Genomic DNA, 14,002 nt, shown 5'->3' with positions numbered 1-14,002 from the left:
TTAAAGTTTACCATGGACACACAGACACACACACACACACACAACCGAACACCGGGTTAAAACATAGACTCACTTTGTTTACACAAGTGAGTCAAAATACCTTTATTGATTGAGACAAAACTAAACAAAACAAAATCAAATAATGAAAATATAACTCAAATATAAGACAGAGTGTACACACACACACACACACACACACAGAGTAAAAACAAACAACTTTTTTTTATTATGTTTATTAAGTCCATTCACATTTTCACCGAAGTCACTGCATAAATCATCATTATTTTTACGGAACACACATAAGCAGAAACTGCATTGTGGATGACACCACAAAAATTCCAAGTCAAAATCTTCACCAGTTGAAATCATCCACCAAAGTTCCAGTGTGTGTGAGGTCACTCCACAGCTCAGGTATCAATAATCCTCAACTTTGTAGCAACAGGTTTATGCAACAAGAATTTCCAGTGGTTTGATATTCTCTTCCAGAAACTCATCTTTTTATATACCATACACTGAGCTCAACATTCTGTTGCACATCCCCGTCAAGAGTATCTGCACTCATACCACAGGATGCCCTCAACATTTCATTTTTACGTCCACAGTGTACACATCCTTTCAGAATCTCACAACTCAGTTCTCTAATCTTCCATTCACTGCACTGAACTTTCCACTGTTATGTCCCCAATGCCACATTCAAATTCACTGCATTCCTACAAAGTATAATGCACTCAAGTAAAAGCTAGCAAACAAAAGAAAAGGCATGCCAATCAGCTCTTAAATAAACTGACATCAGATGTGTGCAGTTTTGTACCTATTTGTGATGGTGGTTCCCACTGGCAACACCACAACCATGGTAACAACTGGAGGTAGACTAAAAGAATCTTGGTAAAAGTCAACTTACATGAGATAAAAGAGGCACGCATCAAACCATAGGTTCAGGCATAAGGACAGAAGAGACTGTGTGGCTCAATGCATGCCTCTTTTATCTCAAGTAAGTGGACTTTTCCTAAGATTCTTTTAGTCTACCTCTTACTGTTTTACGTTGACATCAGGCAGTCACAGCCCTTTTACTGCCAAAACAACAATTGCTGACAAGTCTCAAATGACAGTGTACTTCTACATTCTTCATGCTGCCTGATGTCTTTTTCAAACATGCTCCCCAGTAATGCTGGGTACAAGTGCTGGTTTACCATGTGCTGTACTCAGCTTTCCACTGCAATGTTTTCTATCACGCATCCACTCAGTCTCTGAATTCATTCTCTTATTTACCAAATGATGGTCTTCTACTTTCCACCGTCATGTATTCTGTTGCACATCTATTCAGTCTCAGAACCCGTTCTCATATCTACCATACAATATGCTCCACTTTCCTCTGTTAAACCTCCAATGAACCCCATCTCAGTTTCTCGGAACTTTTATTGACTGTCAGATGCCCTTAACTTTCCAGTTTGGTCCTCTGTTACACACCCACTTAGAGATTCTCATAACTCATTGTATTATTCACCATATGCTGTGCTCAGCCATCCACCGTTATATCCCCTATTGCACATACAGACACACTCAACTCACTGCCTTATTTACAATATGATACTCTTAGAGACTTTCTATTATTACCACCTTGTTGCAAAACCTCTCAGATTCTAAGAACAACTTCTATTTACCATACGCTGCATGCAAGTTTCAGCTGTTATGCTTTCTCTTGCACATCCAGTCTAAGACTCTAGCATTCATATTCCATACAGTGTGCAACCTTCCACAATTATGTCCTTTTCTGCACACCAACTCAAACCTCATAACTCAATGTCTTATTTACATTTTATTTTTGTGTGTGTTGCCCCATCGTCTGCACCGTTTCAGTGGCATTACTCCCATGCCGCTCATTTCGATTATCCCCCCATACACAGCCGCACCCGGGTTCGTACGTCACAGTCTCAGCGTCAGCAGTCCGCAGGGAACCATTGATGTTAGGTTGCCAGGAGGCCACACACCAGAGGAGACCCTGCACTGCTGCTGAGTCACTTCAGTGGTGTTCAGTGGTGCCTGTTCTGATTCAACATACTTAGAACACCACCTACTAAGCCCCCTACTAACGACAATAATGGCTTAGTCGCGGAGCCAGATTGAGTGAGCGTCCTCAACTTTACGCTGTTAGGTCCTTTTCTGCACACCCACTCAAATCCTCATAACTCAATGTCTTATGCTGTGCTCAACTGTCCACTGTTATGTCCTTTACTGCACACCCACTCAAATCCTCAGGACCAAATGCCTTATTTACTGTATGTTGTGCTCAACTGTCCACTGTTACGTCCTTTTCTGCACATCCACTCAAAGCCTCAGATGAGCTCAGTGGTCTTATTTACTGTATACTATGTTCAGCTTTTCACTGGGATGTTCTCCAGCACACACCCACTCATTCTCTTATTTACTGCATGATGCCTTCTGTCTTCCACTGTTATACATGTCCTGTGTTGCACAGGTACTAACATTCTCAGAGCCCATCCTCATCCTTACTCCTTCACACAGGTAACTCTTCAGGTATTGTGAGATCTTCGATTACAGTGCAGCCAACCACAAGGGGCCATCACAATGCTCCACAAGGCAGAGAAACGGAGACAAGGGCAGAAAGATAGATCATAACTGGATATGGGAAAAGATAGAACAAAAAGTAAAACTGCTGTAAGTACCATAATTCAGCACTTCCTAAGTCCATTTCAGTGTCAGACAAGTTCAATTCAACTGACTCTGTTTATAGCCCAACAGCCATCTCAAGACTGAACACACACGCTCACACACAAAGATAAAACATGTGACAATTTCTTAAGCGTTGCACTGTTTCATAAGAAACATTCAGAAAACCACAGACCGGAAAACTGACAGCTGAAGTGAGTGTTTAGAAGTCAATGAAGAAAAAAAAACCCAAACCACCAATCAATTTGAATTATCAATGAAATCATTTTCAGGCATCATAAATGACTGAAAATTGTGGAAGAGAAATTCCACTGTGGCAGACAATACAAAGTCACCGTCATCAGGAAAGCACGATTCTAACTATACAATTCCACCAGTGTTAAATGTTAAGGGGGAGTGTGGGGAACGGCACTCCATTTTGCTCCCGTTCCCAAGGAAAATTACCACCAGGCATGCAGACAATCTTTTACTGTGTACACGTCACTGACTGCTGCATCCTCACATTTCAACGTTGTAGCACGGTACAGAATTTAACAGTTAAAGAAAAGACCAAACAAGACTACCATAACCAGTCGTTCAACAAGTGGACAGAGTTACTGACACTGAACTGTTAACAACTCTGTGAACTATGAAAAAAGGCAAGCAAATATAGGACCTTTCTCACCCTCTTCATGATCAGTTTCAGGTGCTGCCTCCTGGCTGAAGACATCATGCACCCCAAACAAAGAGAATGTGATAAACATTTTTCCATTCCATCACCAATAAAATCATAATTTGCTGACTATTTACAGCAATGCTTTTCATCTTCACCTGGCACCTCTGTTCAACAGATTGTTATACTTGAAGGAAGCAAGCACAGCTGTGACTGGATTGTGTGTATCTATTTCATCAGCAGTTTCAGGCAACCTTCTCCAGCCTCATAGTGCCACTAGAAAAACTTCCAGGTGGTACAAGGTCACAATCCACCTCATTTGGTTAACTAAGCTGAATGCCTTTCTGGTCTTCAGAAAGCAGCCTGTAGTGTGTCCTTCAATAGCAGCTCTGAGCTATCATGGAAAGTTAGTTCTGGAAGTCTGGAATCATGTTACGATGCGCAAGAAGAAATGCATGGAGTGCCAGAACAAAGAACAATAAAGTCGGTCAGCATCCCACACTGAGTCATGTTTAACTGTGTAAGAAAGTTGCTGTAGTAAGAACCTTACATCTGGCGACAAGGATATCAAACAAGTGATTCCCGATTCTCGATTGCCGTGTTGATGGCACAGGCAGGACAGATCATCGTTACACCGGTCTGTCCATTCGACCCACATGGTGAGACAGCCGCTGTTTACCAGCGCTGGGAATGCTGGATCCAAGGCTTCTAACTTTTTGCTGATGCAGCAGGATGCAAAAACCCTGTACAAAAACGACAGCTGCTCCTGCACAGTGCTGGATCGGAAACCCAGGACATCATCTTTACCAGAAAACTACTATGAGGCAAAAACAGCGCCCACCAACTAATTCAAACCAGCAAAAATCTTACCCTATTTACAGCACCAATTCAGACAGGCAAAATAAGCCGAAAACGAATCTATCACCCAGTACGTTACCAGGCTTTGTCACCTTGCCAAAGACTGTGTCTTTGGTGACAACATTGATTATTTCATCCATGATCAGTTCACTGACAAATGTCTGTCCACTCAACTCTGTACAAATCTTCTGGCTGAATGAGACCCAACACTTGAAAAGTGCCTAACCATAGCAGCCACAAAAGAACTCTGAGCAGCAAGCATTGCTGATATCAGATGACAAAAGTGTTTGCTGCTCATGCACCTCCTGCTCGTCACCATGATGACCATCAACAACGCATATTGTCGTCATCACACAACTGCCGTCAACCTTCTCATCCAACAAAGACTTGTAGTCGATGTGGAACCAAGGGACACTGATGTGAGGAGTGCAGGAGTGCCAAGAACGTGACCTGTTACAAATGCAACAAGCTAGGACACTTTGCTTCAGTATTCCATTTTCAGCAAAAGAAAGTCTGACCACAACAAAACCGTCATCACAACTCAGTAAAATACGTGTCAGAGTCACTCCATGAACTGTTAACACATCAAAAGATGAAGACTACGTTTTCGCACTCAGTTCAGAAGACTGCCTCATGCTCCTCATTGAATACTAGCCAGTGAGAATGATGATGAAAGCAAAACACACAGAAAATATTTTCTATCAATCCCTGAACAAAGTCCACAGACTTTTTTGCAATTTTATGTCTGTTTTTAGTGAAAAAACTTAGTTCTTTGTCCAAACGCAGTGATGCTTCCTTGAGAAACTGAAACTGAAATTAAGTTAAAAAAAAACAACTAGGAAAATATAGGTTTTACTTGAATCTAATTTCCCTGGCAGTGAAAGTGTTAAGTCTTTCAGGCAGTCCTTGGCTATCAGCTGAAGCACAAGTCCCCTGCTCAGAAAAACTGATGGATGAAGAGGTGACAGATCTTCAACAACAAAAACAAGGGATCATGGAGAGAGCTGGCAGGGGTGTGGGTATTATAGAGGAGTTTTTCTTGTCCAAAGTCAAGTCATTCTTGGTTAGAAAGCAAAAGTCATGTAAAAAAAAACAAAAACAAAAAAAAACAACCAAAAAACCCTGTCCTGCTACAGTCATGTTCTGGATATACAGTTATAGGCAAGTGTCCTACAGAACAGTCTACTTACAGCTATTTGCAGTGTTGGGAAAGGCAACAATGAAATGGTTAAAGAGCTAAGTGCCCCTACAACATAATGCAAAATTATACCTTTCATTACTGTCATCCACTTATGAATCAATGTTTTTATTTTTTATTTTCATGGTAGCTTTTCACAGGCAATGAGACAACCAAAACACACATCAGATCAAAGGTCAGAAGACTAGGAAGAGATTCAGCAGATGAAGACTGAACTGTCATAAAGTCGGAACACTCCTCACCATCTCACTCACATTCCTCATTCAAATGCCACAACCCAAAAGGATCACAAAGGAAATACTTGCCGCTGGTTTTCTGCATAATGAACTCAAAGATGCTGGAAAAAAAAAGTGAAGACACACAAAAAAGCATACTCTGAATACCTGATCTCTTTGAAAAACAATACAAAATTAAAATATAAAGCTATAAATCAGCTACAAACAAATCAACTCCATCACAATCATCTCCTGACAATATTTCACCAGATGACATTGACACGCATTTCTCCACTGTAGCAGGAAAAAACTATTATTCCCAATAACTGTGCGTGATGAAACAACCTTGAAAAGTTCTGTGATTCATAAAACATTACCGGGAAACTTATCACAACACCCATATCAGTAACCGAGGTCTCCAATACCTTAGATAATCTAAAACAATCTGGGACTTTGGGACTTCATGAAATTGACAACAAAATCCTAAAGCTAACATAGTAATTACAGACACTCTGACCTATATATATGTCTTTCAAAAAATTATTTCTCATCACAACTGAAGCATGCGAAAATCATCCCTTTATTCAAATCCAGTGATAAAAAGCCAACCAACAAAGCCCTATTTCTATTCTCTCTGCATTGTCCAAACCATTAGGAAAACATACAATTTAGCATACCTATCAGCATCTTAATATTTTCTCTCTTTCACAAAAACCAGTCATGCTTTAGGGAAAATCAATCTTATCACACTGCACTTGTTAATTTAGTTGATCAGTGGCTTTATAACATTCAATTCAATGACAACAAATTTTGGACTGCTTTGTAAAAAGCTTTGTTATATGGCTTTTCAGAAAACAGTATCAAACTAATATCTTCATTCTTTTAAAACCGCAATCAAAATGTGTGTATCAGATACGTGTGTGTCAAATGCACAGCCTGTCATGTAAAGCATCCCTCAAGATTCTGTACTTGGCTCACTTCCGTTCTCAATACACATCAACGATACGATCTTCCACTGCATACATATGAATAATGTGAACTTTTCTGTGATGATACAACTATATATACCAGTGACACTGATCTTAACAGTGTATCTCATTCATTCGAGTCAGATGCTGACAAAATGATGCAAAGTGTGGCTTGAATCAAAAGTCTCTGAACTAAAAAAACAACAACAAACAAAACACACACACACACACACACACACACGCACACACACACACAAAATCCCAACCCAACTCATGCTCAGACAAAAACATCCAAACCTCACTGTTCTGCTTCTGACCATTCACACAGAAGAAGTTAGCTCTCACAGAGTGCTGGGTGTCACAACTGACAATAACCTTGCATGGAATGATCACATAACAACTTATGTCAAAATATATCAAAGACATACCAGCCGTGTCAAATTAAACACTAAACTTACATGCAAGAAAACTGTCTGCATGTATACATTCTCTCATCCATCAATTATGGATCCAGGCAAGATGGCAGCAAACTTTACATTCCTTTTCCAAGGACTGACATATTCAAATCTAGACTTTCCTATTATAGCAGTTTTCTTTGAAACAAGCTCCCACCATATATCAGATCCATAGGTGGCACCATCAACCTTTGTTACTTTCTAATTTGAAAAATCCCTAGTTTCGTTTTCTCCCCATAGGCGGATAGTAGTTTGCACAGGACAGGAATGTCAGACCCCTGCCGGAGTCTGCACTAGTTGGGTCACGGTTAAGTATGTGTAATTAAATAATCTTTTCTTCTGAGTACTTATGACATATATATACACATGGGTTCCATAGGTATGATTTTCATTTGTGATTGTGAAATCTCTCTCTCTTTCTCTCTGTCTCTCTTTGTATGTCAGTCAATCTGTCTCTGTCACTCATAAGTTCATCTCGCATTGACAGGTCTTTTCTATAGACAGCATTTTGAGGTCTGTCTTTATTTTTACACAGACCAGACCCTATATAAGGTTGTTCATACTTAATAGGTTTCACTTTTTGACAGATTGTTGTTGTATGTGTCATGCATCCTGTAACAGTAATGTGTGTGTAGAAGGAGTGTATGCCTGGAGGAGGGGGCCAGGGGAGTGGGGGGGTGGGGCGTGGAAGTCATATTGCATGCTCATGGCTCTTGTTGGATTTCCACAGGGACCCGTCGAAGGTTGTATACTCTTCATCATGTACATCAGACCTCTTCATACAATCATCCAGTCACTCTGTTTCTGATCAATCCAGCACAGATGACAGCTTTATAGAACATGCCACCCCAAGGAAACAGGTCAAACCATACAAACTTCACAGTCATGCATCACAGAAATCAAATCATGGATGACAGATCACAAATTCCAACAAAATAGTAAAACAGATACACGTTTTAGTCACTCAAGCTCCTTTTGGACTTCCTTAATCCTTCATCTATCCTGGTAGGAACCTCAGACATACCTTTCTAAGCATTTGCACGCAAATTAGGGTACATTCTTTCTGATGACGTGACACTTGACATAGCTTATCTATAATCCTTGAAAAAAAAAAAAAAAGCCTTGCCATCACTCCACTAAAACAACAACAACAACAAAAACAACAACAACAACAAAAAACCGCCCCAAAAACCAATGAAAATAAATAGAAAGCACCATCCACATGACCACATAAACCACACAGTCAACACACACCAGAAGAACAAAAGGCTAACCCAGCACGTGGTCAAAGGAAGTCAACGTCATCATCACCATCCACCTGGCCGTTCACCATCCCCTGCGCTTGTTGCTGCTGTTGCTGCTGCAGGCGACGACGCACGGCGCGGGGCAGAGGCTTGGTCCACAGCCCGTTCTCTATCTTGTACTCACGGCTCTGGTGCTGCACTGCCCCGTGTCGGATCTGGAAGTCGCACAGCGCCACCAGGGGGCGGGTCAAGATCTGAAATCAAATCAAATCGAATCAAATCATGTTGCTACTAGCCCAGCCATCTGCAAGGCGTCAAGATCTGAAATCAAATCAATCATATCGCACTGCAAATAGCTCAGCCCATGGCTTGGCGTCAACTGCAGCTATGTCAAATCATACAAAATGCTCTAAATAATCAGTGTATGGTGTAAAAGTATGCTCCATTTTTACTGCAAATGGGAAGTGAAAAATGACATGTGTATCATCATTCTTTTCTTAATATGAAAGGGAAAGGAGATGGTTTAACGCTCATCTGGAAACCATCAACTGTGTCCCTGTTTTTAATACCAATTACCAGTAAGATTGTGAGGATAAACATAATTTTTATAGATATACACATACCTCCACGATCTCTGGACGGTTTTCCAAAATGGATAGAGCCACAGCTGCCGTTTCCAAAGTGGAAAGAGCACCATCTGTGGGCTGCGTACGTATCACATACTTGCTTTTTTCTTGGTGGTGGATCTGAACCTGTATAATCAGAACAATCAATTCTGGATTTAGAAAAACTCATGAAACAAAATGAAACTGCCCACACACTAAAACTATTTATATTAAAAAAAACAAAAAAAACAACAACAAAAAAACAAAAAACAAACACCAAAAAACAACTCAACACCATGCAATGTTTTGAATGTGAACAACTGCAAGAACAACTGTCTGCGGATATCCTATTTTTCACCAGATCTACTGTAGTTATTTGCTTTTTATGTTTAAAAAAAAAAAAAAAAAAAGAAAAGAAAAAAAAGAGAGGCAAGGCCTTCAAAATTCATTTGTGATATGCATTTGATCCAACAAAGGAAACGACTGCAAAACATAGTCCAGCAAAAAAGACACACAGGTGTGACCATGCTGAATGAAAACTGGATGAAAAACGTAAGTTCTATCATGCTTTTACATCTTCCAAACAGGCTGTGTTGTAACTTTTACTGTTTGCTGTCAGAGGATTTGCTTTCAGCATGACCAATCATTGTACTAAGTTTGCAGAAAATTGTATGGAAGATCTTTCTCTTGCACGCAGAAAAAGTTCCTATCAATATCATATACCAGGTTGTGACTTTAGCATTTAACCTCTGATTTTGCATTTCTTTAGGGATTATGCTGTTCCCATAACCAGTCACAAGATCAAGTTTGATTAATAGTGAATGTATGACAGTCTCTTTTAACAAGCATTTTCTATTCTGCTAAATCATGACCAAGAACTTTGAACTCTCACCCTGCTTACCACACATCAAAAGAATAAATTTAAAGGTCTTACTGATACCTACCATCCAGCCAACTTTGGTTCCTATGCCACTTGTAGGAGCAGAGATAATGCCAACATATCAAAATTTACTACAGACACACATGCATGCAATGTTATTACACAAACTTGCATTGTTAACGCAAGCGAGTCGAAAAATAAACAAGCACACACACACACACACACATAACAAAACTTGATTTTTGTTATTCTGTTTACAGACCTTTTCGAAAATCTCTCAGTATCTTCTATTCACCAGTGTCAAATGAATAGCAAAATATGGAGAGCACACACACACACGCACACACACAAACTTTCCCCCCACCTCACACACTCCCTCACCTTTCGAGGCCACTGCATCATTTCGTTTTGGCAGTAGAGGCCTTTGGCCTGTGCCCAGGTCCCATCCAGTATGACCAGGTTGTACCCCAGGGCAGGTGCCCCTGAGCTGTCGCGCATGGGCGAGGTCTGCCTGACTGGAAGCTCTGCCAGGTCCACCGCCCCAGGGCCAGGGTACAGGAGCAGGGTGTTCGGGGAGCGCAACACTTCAGCCAGTGCAGGGTATCTGCAGCAGTAATAATAATAATAATAATAATAGTGATAATACATAATAATGACTTCAGCCAGTGCTGGTTACCTGCACCAATACTACTAATAATCATAATGATGACTTCAGCCAGGGCGCTTGTAGAGATTACAACAAAAAGGTTTGTACATGCATAAATATACATGCATCAAGTACACCACACATTAACAAGTGTGTTCACACACACCAAGGCACGTACACACATAACCAGCAAATGTTCAAGAAGTATGTTAGTCCATAAGATGGTAGGGAGAATGGAAGAGGTGCATTTCGACAGACTTGAAGTCACCACTGGATGCAGCAGTAACAACAAGCACATTGGTCTCACTTAATGAGCCACGGTGAGTGTGGTAGGTATATAAAGTCCCTTCATAAATCACACCAAAGATAAAGTGATGCAACATCTTCTATCTTAATTGGGGGAGGGGTGTTAGATGTCATTCCGAAAGAAAAAGGAACTTATGTAAACAAAAATTATGCAACAAAAGAAATAAACTGTTCACATAAAAACAGCAAAAAGTAAAGTATACCCATAAGGTACCTATGTATAATTTGTGAGTGTGTATAAGTGTGCGCATTCAGTGTTTATATTTGAGCATATATAGATGTATGAAAAAAAAATTGAGTAAGGCTGTCAAGGGCTTGCATGCACTGATGCATACATATTTAGAGAAGCAAAGAAAAAAGATTTGTGATCATTAAAAAAAAAAAAAAAAAAAAAAAAAAAAAAAAAAAGTTTGCCGCCCCAAAACTGAAGAACAGCCAATCAGAGACTCACTTTTTTGGAGAAAATCGTTTACCCCGCAGCACGGTCACCCTGTCATGTACAACACTTCTGCACAACATGGGAACTGTACGCAGTCGTCGTGACTCCTGCCCACCGAAATAAAAAAATCTATTTCAACATACTTTCTGTAACCTCTGCCATTCCTGTCCACAAGAAAGTAGGCCATTCATGTCCTTACACGACACTTTCAATGCACTTTTATGCACAACACACGTCATGCATGCACACACACAAAAAATATATATAAGTTGCTGTGGACATATTCTAACCAAATTTCTTTTCTGAAAATACCACTGTGTATTTACACTGCACATGTACAGTCATTAAATTACTATCATGGAAATTATAATTTATACCACTCAAAAATAAATGTTACAATGAACACACCTTTTCCTTTTTTCCCCCTCTTCTACTCTAATCAATAATAACCAATTATCTAATAATCGTTTGTAGAACAGAAGGCATAAATTGAAGGCACACAAATGAAACCATGAAAACGAAAAACATCCAAACATATATAATGTTTTTTTTCATTATCCATACAGCCAATTCATTAGTGAAATTTAACCACTGCTTTGAATAATAGCTAACTGACTCCATCAGATTTTCTTTCAGTGATTGAAGAGCCTATTTCTTGCAATTCTCTATGCTGTTCATTGTATACAATCATCCATGTCTGACATTAGCATTTTGTTTGCAATACCATAAAGTAATAAACTGGGTTTCTTTCACAGCTTCAGCCAGATGGAAGGCAGGATTTAAATAAAGCACTTTCAAGAAGTTATCACCATTTTTATGGATATTATCTCTTCCCATACCCTCTCTCCCCAACCACCCCAGCTCAATGCCCACCTCGAACGGATGTTGAAGGATGTAGATATTGGTGGTAATCTGAAGAGGTTCTCTCGGTAGAAAGGGGCACCAGCACACTGTGCTTGGACGCCTGAAACACAAATGTTAACAGTGAAAGCCTGTTTTACTCCATGCACAGCAAGTGTCTCCGTGCTTGTCATGTGTGTGTGTGTGTGTGAACATGTGCCTGTGCTTTTCTGTGTACATATGCAGTTGTACCAGTGTATACGTATCTGTGAATGTGACAGCATTTGTCACCAGGACTGTCTCCTGTTCTCCGTGTTTGTGCTGTCTCATTAATAATGCTCCTCTGTGTGTGTGTGTGTGTGTGTGTGTGTGTGTGTGTGTGTGCGTGTGTGTGTGTTTCAGTTGTCCATTACCTATCATGGACACCAACTGAATTATGGATCTCTTTCTTTCTCCCACACTTCCTGTGTGTATGTGCACATCCGTCATGCGTGTGTACACGTCACTGTTTCTTCCTCTCTTCAAGTTTGTGTCCAGGTCTCCATGATGTCTCTTCTCCCTGAGTGCATGTCACTGCATGTGTGCATATGTGCTTAAATGTGTATGCACCTATGTGGGCAAATATAAATGTGTGTGCACCCATGTAGGCAAGTATAAATGTGTGTGCATGCATATGTAAAGTATTTTCAAGTTAAAAAGTATTGTTTGTACTATAACCATCTAAAGCAAAGAATTGGCACAATTTATTAACTAAAAAAGTAATAATATAAACTTTGTACTATTATTTTAAAAAATAATTCCGTACATCTTTATGCAGGAGAGTGGCTTGTGCATTAACCCCAGCATCAATGCTGAGGTTATGACCAGTAGTTCCTCATCCACAAGAGCTGCACTCAGTGCCAACAGAACTTTTTTCATTTGGGGATCAGGGCATGAAATAACTGTCACCTGAAGCAATAGAGGCCACAATTCTTGTGGCCTTCATACTGAATTATTTTACACCTAACATGCCAAGCTACTGCTCCAGCAGTTACCACTGTCACTTTCCTGGTTCTCAAAATGAAACCAGGGTGAACTAATCTGGAAGTTTATGTCAAGTTATGTCGGTGGGGTGGGGCCCACTGCTTTTGTGTGAGCTTAGAGCTACCTTACCTCGTTTTGGGGCCGGTAATGTTCAGGTATGACCTGTGTGTCTAAAGTGAATAATGCTGGCGATCTGGCCGCTCTATATCATGCTAGTTGTTTGAATATTATTACTTAACTTTACAGTTTATGAGTTATTCAAAATAGCATATCCCTGCTTCTTTCATTTATCTTCTTCCATGGTATTTTTGCTGCTGCTCACAGCAAAGATATGAGTAACACAAATTGAAATAGTAGGTGAAATATCAACAAACCCAAGCCCCTGTCTGTGTCTGTTTTGCTTTTAACTGTCTGGTCTCTTGACTATTTGTATCAACATGCCAATGTGTTTTGTTTTCGGTCTCTGGTCTCCTCGTCAGTCACATTCAAGTCATAAGTGGTCATTGACATGCTTTCTCTTCTTATATCTGTCTTACCTACAGCTATCGCAAACATTTCTTTTGCCTTCTTTGAGTTCTGTGACATCTATTTCATCTGCATAACGGCAAAATGAAGACAGAAAGTCACCCTCGTCTTCTACGGAGGAAGCGGCCATGTTGAGCTGGTGCGAGCTGCGCATGCACAATGAAACAGGAAGACGGCGTCTAGGCTAGTCCACAAGTGCAAAACATTCTCACTTTAGTAGAGGTGAGTTTTATTAACAACCCATTGTCAATCTACCCTAAAGGTGAAGTTGTTCAAAGCTATGGTCTTAAAAAAAAATTACAAACAATATATCATTATTTGCCATAACGGTAGCGAAAATAGTAGTGATAGTAGCAACAGAAGCCACCGCATACAAAATTATAATGACAAATCTCACTCACAGATACACTGAACATCTACTGAGACTGATTTTTACCCGGTTGCGTCCGGCACCATTTTG

General features: G+C 40.1%; 1 protein-coding gene across 2 annotated transcripts in view; it reads right to left on the bottom strand.

Moving 5' to 3' along the window:
- LOC143297453 (tRNA-uridine aminocarboxypropyltransferase 2-like) overlaps positions 1 to 13,683 on the bottom strand; it is a 30,694-nt gene extending 17,011 nt beyond the window's left edge. The window contains exons 1-6 of one of the 2 annotated variants that reach the window (XM_076609837.1): positions 13,554 to 13,683; positions 12,028 to 12,118; positions 11,167 to 11,261; positions 10,145 to 10,367; positions 8,902 to 9,030; positions 8,309 to 8,532 (exon numbers count right to left, since the gene is read on the bottom strand). In XM_076609837.1, the coding sequence (XP_076465952.1) occupies positions 8,320 to 8,532; positions 8,902 to 9,030; positions 10,145 to 10,367; positions 11,167 to 11,261; positions 12,028 to 12,118; positions 13,554 to 13,672 (870 nt within the window). In that variant the 5' untranslated portion in view covers positions 13,673 to 13,683 and the 3' untranslated portion in view covers positions 8,309 to 8,319. Of the gene's footprint in view, positions 1 to 8,104; positions 8,533 to 8,901; positions 9,031 to 10,144; positions 10,368 to 11,166; positions 11,262 to 12,027; positions 12,119 to 13,553 lie in introns of those variants that run through there. The other variant, XM_076609835.1, reaches the window with a different exon arrangement.
- Between the last annotated feature and the right edge of the window lie 319 nt (positions 13,684 to 14,002).

This window comes from Babylonia areolata, chromosome 22, assembly GCF_041734735.1.
Source record: "Babylonia areolata isolate BAREFJ2019XMU chromosome 22, ASM4173473v1, whole genome shotgun sequence".
NCBI lineage: Eukaryota > Metazoa > Mollusca > Gastropoda > Neogastropoda > Buccinidae > Babylonia > Babylonia areolata.
Note: the sequence above shows the minus strand (reverse complement) of the source record. Positions and strands in the feature narration are given on the sequence as shown.